At 38.7% G+C, this 8,477-nt stretch overlaps 1 protein-coding gene across 4 annotated transcripts in view; it reads left to right on the top strand.

The window, feature by feature from the left end:
• Positions 1 to 8,477, top strand: part of Nbas (neuroblastoma amplified sequence) — a 295,155-nt gene that overhangs the window by 108,765 nt on the left and 177,913 nt on the right. For all 4 annotated transcript variants that reach the window (XM_021178926.1, XM_029484416.1, XM_021178925.2 and 1 more), the window contains exons 27-28: positions 1,316 to 1,378; positions 3,157 to 3,279. In XM_021178926.1, coding sequence (XP_021034585.1) covers positions 1,316 to 1,378; positions 3,157 to 3,279 — 186 coding nt within the window. The remainder of the gene's footprint in view (positions 1 to 1,315; positions 1,379 to 3,156; positions 3,280 to 8,477) is intronic.

Consider the following 8,477-nt stretch of genomic DNA (forward strand, 5'->3'; position numbering starts at 1 on the left):
GTTTGGTGGTTGTTTATGGGATGGATCTTCGGGTGGGGCAGTCTCTGGATGGTCCTTCCTTCCGTCTTAGCTCTGAACTGTAGTGGATTGGCTTCCGTCATATTTATCCAGCTACCATAGGAGCAACCCTAACAGTCACCCTCCCTGTCTAATGATCACACTGGATGTCACAGCATCCATTAGGAAAAAGAAGTCTCATTCAAGCTGTTTAACCCAAATCCTATCAGTTGTTTGGGCTGACCTTGCGGCTTACAGCTAATACAGGTGCTTTATACCTCCATTACTGAGTTTTTCCTCAAGAGATATGAGTAAGTGCTTTCCTTATGAAGGGTGCCAACAATTGACCAGAGGACAATTCTCAATTCAGCTTTGTGAACTAATGAAGTTATTGATCTTACTTATGTGGCACGGGTGCCAGACGTGTAGATGACCCCAGAGCAGCCACAGTACTGTAAAGGCCGATTTCTGTATAGATGGAGTATGCCCTTCAGTTAACTGTTTTATGTACTGTAGTACCTCCTAAACCCCAGACCATGTGCAATTGGGGCAGAATCACATATAGTTGGTGTGGAGGAGAAGGGGATGGCTGAAACCTCATGTAAGGGTCTGCTGACCTCCTCCACTCCTTCCTTCCTTGAGAGGCTGTCAACAGGCCCAGTCTCAGTGTTCTCTTCTGATGCATCACAGCTTTTCCAGATGAAAGTGGTGATAGATGGCATGCTCATAGGATAGTGTTCAACAACAGCACATAGAGAGACAGATGTGCTATCTTGAGAAAGCAGTCTGGTATGCACAGAACGTTACACCATCTATGGGGCAACTGGTCTTTTCCCTGTGATAAGTAAGAGTCATGTAGAAAAAGCACCTTATTAAAAGAGACCACATTGCACTTTAAAGGAGCCCTTAGGGACATAGTCCTCTCCTCATTTGCAAGTATAAAGTAATATATAAACATAGTTGAAATGAAGATTTTAAGACAATAAACAGCTGTTTGGTGCTTAATTTTCCAATATTGGATTTTGCTAATTTTAATCTTAATCCATTGTATTGATTCAGTGAAATAGGCATATGTGACTTTACTATATGCTTTTGGGTGTGACAAAAGATGGGCCAGATAGTCATATTATGCTAGCAGTATCTTAAGGAAATAGTGGAGGATCCTGGAGGTCTTTGGATGGTATGTAGGAAATAAGCCTCAGATTTTACTAGGGCAATATAATATTATCACGAATAAGAGAAATACCCTTTTCTCTTCCATTGTTTTATATTTTATTAAAAACTCCCTTCTAAACCTAATTTTTATTTTTATTTTTAGGCATAATACAAAGGTAACCTCATCTCTTCATGACATGGTAGACCAACTGGAGAAAATTCTCAGGTGAATACAAAAGACATCTTTTTGTTCCATGCTTACTAAGATGTGTGTGGGGCCATGTGTTCATGGCCTGCCTGTCATTCACGTCTAGTTTGAACGTGTAGTCCCTTGACTCTCTTGAACATTTTCTCAATGATGTGTACTGTCTTATTGTAGCAGAGTGCTGGGATGTGAACCTGATAAGCCTGAGTGTACATGCACATCTGCTGTGTTCTCAACCCCAGTACCTCTCTTCCCTGGGTAGTTTTTGTTAGGACCTAGAACTCACTAATGTAGACCAGGGTGCATTTCAACTCATAGATAATTTTCCTGCCCCTGTTATTTATTCCTGCAGTGTTATTTGCAGGTATGTGCTTATTTTGCTTTTTTGTATGTATGTATGTATGTATGTATGTATGTATGTATGCGTGTATGTATGTATGTATGCATGTATGTATGATTTTTAAAAAACATTTTTTCCATGTAACTCAGGCTAGTTCTAAATTCACAGTGATCTTCTGCTTCAGCCTTCTATGTTGGGGTAATAAGTAGGAGATGCCATACCCAGATAAGCCTATTTTCAAGTCCAAACATTTCTACTCACTAGCTGTCCTACCTTTGAGTCTATGGCTTTCTTAATAGTTATTTCATGAGATTGTGAAAGTGCTATTAGATTAAGAAACCAAAGCCCCTCACACTTTCTCGGCACATAAGAAATACACAATATCAAGCCGTGTTGCAACTTTAATGTGTTTTTGTTGGGGTATTCTTAAATTTACAATGAAGTGTTGAGTTTGAGCTGTCTTTCTCTGAGACTAAAATATTCTTAGTGTGCCCTTTAGGGAGTTTAGTATTATTTTCTAGCATTCATTTTTATGTGTATATACATATTGTAATTTTAAAGTATCATATTATAAAATTATACTACAAAACTGAAAATAGTACACTATGAAAATATTTGAAGTATTATACTATGAAATTGAATAAAAATTAGGAGCTGTGACTGTACCTCAGTTGGTGGCGTACTTGTACAGTATGTACAAAGTGTCAAATGTCTCCATCTTTCTCCTAAAATGTCCAGGTGTTGGCCTGTTCTGATCATCCCAGCACTAGGAGGTGGAGGTAGGAGGAATAGACATAGAATCATCCTCAGGTGTGCTGCAAGATCATGGGCAGCCTGGCATATGTGAGACCTGGTACCAAAAACTAACAAACGAACAAACAAACAAAGAAACAAGGAAAGGAAGGAAGGAAAGAAGGATGCAAAAATAATAAACTGTTCTTTTAATATATAATTACTGATGCTGTCATTTCATTAATAGTGTGTATGTAGAAAAGCATCATTTGGATACCATTAGTCTTTTTATTCACTCAAACTAGAGATGGTGGTGTAAAAATATTTTAAGTTGCACTAGGGGAACAGACTGCTCCATGCACCATATTGCTTGCATACTGCCAAGCTTTGAAGCCTAGTCCTACAGTCACACATTTGCCTTATTACTGGCCATGCTTTTAGAGTGGAGGCAGCTTGCCAGAAAAATTTTGAGTTAGAGATTTCATCTTTTGAAGAACAGATCATTTATTCTAGATATAGCCTAAAAAAAGCCAACGAGAACTATGTTGTTTTGATATATAATTATGAGTTTTATTTTTGGTAAGAATTAATGTAACATATAATACTAGATCTTATGTATATGTAATACCTTTTATTTTTCCACCACATCTCTAATGATAATTTAACTTCTTAAGATATTTAGTTTCATAGTTTGAACGATGTTAAACATTTCTTCTTTCATGTATAGTGTGTCCGAGCTTTTGAAAACACATGGACTGGAGAAACCAGTTTCATTTGTGAAGAACACCCAGTCTAGCTCCGAAGAGGCACGCGGCCTGATGGTTCGACTGACCAGGCACACTGGGCGGAAGTAAGTGACAGACATGACTGACTGACACTCGTGGATGTTTGTTTGTTTCATTATTTGTTTTCATTTTTGACAACCAGTCAGTAATATAATTGGTTAATAACATACTGTAGTTATAAAGTATATAATTTAATAAGACTTGATCTATGCATATACTCACTGCGGTATCCAGAATAATGATCATAGTAGGTAGTAACCTCTTCACTGTTGCCTCTTCACAGTCCCTTTCATCCTCGTTCCGCCCTCATCCACTCACAGAGCTGCTACTGGTCACTTTTCTACCCTTTCCTTTTACTTAGCATCATTTATTATGTGGGTTACCCAATGTGTACCATCACTCAAGAGATTATACTGTTTCATTTGCTCAGTAGTATTCCATGTGTTAGATTTTATTGCACAATCTCTATATACTTATCTATTAGTGGATATTAGAGTCTTTTTGAGTTGTGAATTTTACAAACACAGGTTTTATAGGTACTTATTTTTTCAAATGAATATATTTAATTTTTTTTTGTGAATATATAAAGATAGACTGGTCTCAAACTCATGATTCTCTTAAATCTTAAGCTCTGCCTTCAGAATTCGAGGGTTACAGGTATACATTGCCCAAACCGATCAATAAATCTTTCATATATTGATCTTTTGTTTTCCAATCTTGCTGGATTCATTTTGTTGATTTTATTGTTGATTGTGTAACTTTATTTTTATTCTTGTTGCATAACATAGCTTCTGCCAGGTTTTAGATACTCATGTTTTCAAGTGACTAGGTAAATAAAAGATGGTAATTTTAACAATTACCATCTAGAGTATTAGTAGAGTATAAGTGTTTAGTAATTTTTGGCCTTTCTATGTCATCATTAAAGTAGTACATTTATTCTGATGGAGATATGAATTTTGCTGTATTTCTTTGGAATTTATTTAGCTGAAAGAGAGCTAACAAAACTGAATTTATTAGTTAATAATTGCATTTCCTGTGCCCCCATAGTTTGTAGTCACATTTCTTAATTATGCATTTATTTATAAAGTTTTAGTCATATTAGTTTTGAATATTTTATTAATATTCACATTTCTTAATCATGAATATATGAATTTTCCATTCACATTATAATATGAATATTTTGTTCTTGTAGATTTGGACAATTTTGTGTTAGTTTAATGCTTTAATATCAGCCCATATAAAAGCAAGAAATATTGTACCTTCTTGGTCTGTCCACGCTATACAATAAAATGTGAGGGAGAAAATAGATTGCCTTGTAAAAACATTGCCAAAAGATTTCAAAGATATTTTCAACTATATGAGATCCAAATGGCCCATAAGCAATCTGGCAAATGTTTGGCCCATTCTAATCATTTTTTTGAGTGGACCCACAGCAAAGCCTCAGTGGGAAGGACCTGTGACTTTGCACTGAGTGAGACAGTCGGTGGAGAGTGTAATAGAAGAGGCTAACGTAAAGGTAAATATTCAGAACAAGGTGATTCTGAGATAGAGTCAGAGCTTGGATGTGCTCCCTCTGTGTGTATGAGGAAGTTACCTTCAGAATCTGTCCTGGTGGGAGGGGATACAATGTAAAGAAGACTGAGTGGAATCTTAATCCTGGTGGAACAGGGAACAAACTTTCTGGCAGTAGGATTAAATGATGAATTATTAGAGACACAGTTGAGTCTGAAAGCAGAAGAAATGAAATTCCAATCCTAATAAGAGTCATAGTACTCAGCTTACACGCCAAGTACAATGGGATTCTTTGTGCCAGGGATGTCCTAGCATTCTGTGCCTTTCTCTACTCACTGTCCCCATCTCTTGTATAGTGTTTTATTAACAAACATATGTGCCTTAGGTTTTCTTGTAGGTTGTACATTACTGCCAATGTAATTTAAATGGGAAGGAATCTACACACCATTGCCCTGATAATTACTGACTGACTTAAAAAGGGGTCAGTGTTCCCAGGGTGGTGCTGTGTAACTCTAGGACCTGTGCCTCCACAGTTGGAAAGCCTTGTTCCTGCTGTTGAGCTCATTTGCTTCTCATGTGCTCAGTGTGAGCTTCTACCCATGGCGAGCTACTCACTGTGAATATTTGAGAGAACGTGCTCTTATTTTCAAAATTGTCAGCTTGCTAGCTGTCGTAATACGTGAATGTTCCTAAGCCTTCAACACCTCTAAAACAGGCTCATTTATATCATAAATGATGGCGTAGCCTCACGTTCATCCTGAGTCTGCATCGTTACCATCTTGAGTTTCGTATGTCTATACTTGGGTTGGGGGAATCCAGCTCAAGTACACACTTGTAACCAATACCATAGATGTTACTCAGGCATCTTACTAGCTTGCTAAGTTCTTGTTTCTTAAAATCCTGCGTCTGATTCTTACTTATGGGATATATTCTGAAAAGGGCCATTGCAAATGATGTGTTATAATTTATTTTAATTAGGATCTCCACTTATGGCCAGCCATGTGTGAGGGAACATTTATACCATCTGTCCTAGTGCTGATAGCTTCCAGAGGAACAGCTGGGCTGTGAGACTTGTGTTCAGCCTGACAAAGCCAGGGTCTGATTTTGTTGAGCTAATAAGGTGGACAGTAACTTCAAGCATTTTGCTACTTCACTGCCTTTAAGCCAAATCTGAAAGGAGTCTCACAAGTTTTTGAAGTCTATGAAAAACGTTCAAGGAGCAGGATGAAAATGCTGTATATTCTATATAGGTTATTTTATAGAAGCAGCAATGTGTTGCATATGTGCGTCTCTTAAGTATGTGTCCTCGTGTACTGCATGGCACATAAACAAAAAGAATTGTCCATTTCATGTAATAATAGAAACTATCATGGACAGTGAGGCATGGACTTATTAAATTTTTAGCATGATTACCAGGGCAATTGTTGTCTCAGCTCCTTGAGGGCAGAGGCAGAAGAACTGCTCAGTCCCAGGCCTTGAGGCTAGGCCATGCAACATAGTGAATCCCAGCCTCCAAAAGCAGAAGTGCTCAGGGAAAATGTTTTTAAGTTACTATATGCTTAGCATCTACCCTGTTCATTTAAGCATATAACAGATAGAAATGGTGGGCATTGTTGTGGTTGGCGTAGCATCTCCCTTTGTAGATCAGGCTGCCTTAGAATTATGATCCCCCTGCATCAGCCTCTTGAGTGCTGGGATAATAGGTGCATACCACAGCACCTGGTAACAGTGATGATTTTAAATGGTTATATATTGATATATACAAGATTCATGTAAAAGAAACTGTTTTATACTTGGCAAACCCAAAAATACATCTACTATTTTCAAATGTTGAGTTCTGTTATTGTCCAGAACTTTGTAATTAGAGGTAAACACTGTGATTCCATGCTCAGGTACATTCTATCTAGTAAGATGAGCAGAGAGAGAAGCAAAGAAACCTACAGCATGCTCCCCTTCCTACTGCTTTATAACATAACATAACATAAAACAAAATGTCTTTAAGACCTAAAATCCACACTTTCACTCACATCTCTCAAATACTTAATCAGGAAACATGTGTGCCTTTTATATATTGGACTTTAAGTTACAGAGAAGGGAGCCTGGAAGTCAGATGAAAACACTGAACTGCATGCAGGTGATTGAGCCCCAAGTCAATCGTACCCATTCCTCACGATCCTGTGAGTTGGCCTTTGAGGAAAGCATGTTTAATCCAGCAACATGCTGCTTTCATACCACAAACTCATAACTGTGAGTAAACTGCTAGCAAACCCTCCTTCCCTGCAGCTTGGGAGACAGCCATAATGTGGCTTTTCATCATGGGATTGTGAAGCCCTCACTGGCCTTGCAGAACTGCTCAGGTTGATAAATTGCCTCTGTGTATAGTGTAGAATGCTGTGCTCTGAGCTTGATAGCCTTCAACTCCTTCAGAGCAGCTATGGTTTTTTGCTTCTGGACTGTTGATGTTCCCTTATAGAAAGGAGGGAAGAGGAGCATTATTGGACCATTCCCTCCTATACTTTCCAGTCAGCTGTGCATTATTCTGCCCTGATTACATATGGATTCCTGATCTGGGGAATACCAGAGTATACATACTGTGGAAGGTTAATAGATAGTGTCTGACTTCCATTATTTTGCAATCGGGAGGAAAGTGAGACTTTTCCACGGTATGGCTTCTTTTGGGTCACTTATGTGCCTGTAATTGATCCCAATACATTTATGCATTCACCAAAGTAAGCTAGTTTGTGGGGGAAGTGTGTTTATGTCTCCCCATGGAGAGAGTTTCCGCAACATTGGATGGAGGTTGCAGGATTCAACAGAACCAAAGATAAGTTTGGGAAGAGCAGTGGCATTTTCTTGTTATCAGTTTTAGACAGCTGAAACTATGCTGTCTGAGGGTAGATAATCTATAGCAGGTATTAGATATGAAATCTCCCCATCTGGTGTGGAATGTTAGGTCAGTCTCTTTGTTGTTGTAGTCACTGGAAGGTAACTGTTTTAGAGGCCAGAGTGGCTACACAGAGGAACTTTCATGTATAAAGGCAAAACTACAGGGGACACGCAGCTACAGTCCTTCACTCTAGCCTGTTGTTTCAAAAGGAAACGGGGGGGAAAAAGTGGGAGGACAAAATGGAAGTGTTGGCTTGCACTTATTAAACCTAGAGGACACTCAACGCTTGAAGAGATTACAGATCTCCATTCAAGAAGCCCTCCAGAAGTCTAAGAATGTGGAGCTGGTAGTAAAGAAGAAAAGCCTAGGTAGAAATGGTCATTCATCAGGCAAGACAGGGAGTGTTCCCACAGGTGAGAAGGCTCATTTGGTTTGAGGATCCCTGTTCACAACCCTTACTGGTGATGTAGAAAAAGCTAGCAGAATTGACTAGTAAAGATCAGGGAGTAAACTGAGTTGGTAAAGTGCATAAACCATTCAAGAGGGGATAGAAAATGCATGGGAAATGGGGCCAGTCTTGGTCTCTGTCAGAAAATAGAGGAAAATCTATGTTGAATTTATCTTCCCTGGGGTAGGGTGGGGAGAATTAATGGAAAACCTTCCGAAGTCTTTTGAATCTTTTATTTTTATTTGATATTTTCTTTATTTATATTTCAAATGCTATTCCGAAAGGTCTCTATACCCTCTCCCCGCCCTGCTCCCCTACCCACCTACTCCCACTTCTTGGCCCTGGCACTCCCTTGTACTGGGGCATATAAAGTTTGCAAGACCAAGGGGCCTCTCTTCCCAGTGATGGCCAACTAG

The sequence above is a fragment of the Mus caroli genome, chromosome 12 (assembly GCF_900094665.2).
Source record: "Mus caroli chromosome 12, CAROLI_EIJ_v1.1, whole genome shotgun sequence".
NCBI lineage: Eukaryota > Metazoa > Chordata > Mammalia > Rodentia > Muridae > Mus > Mus caroli.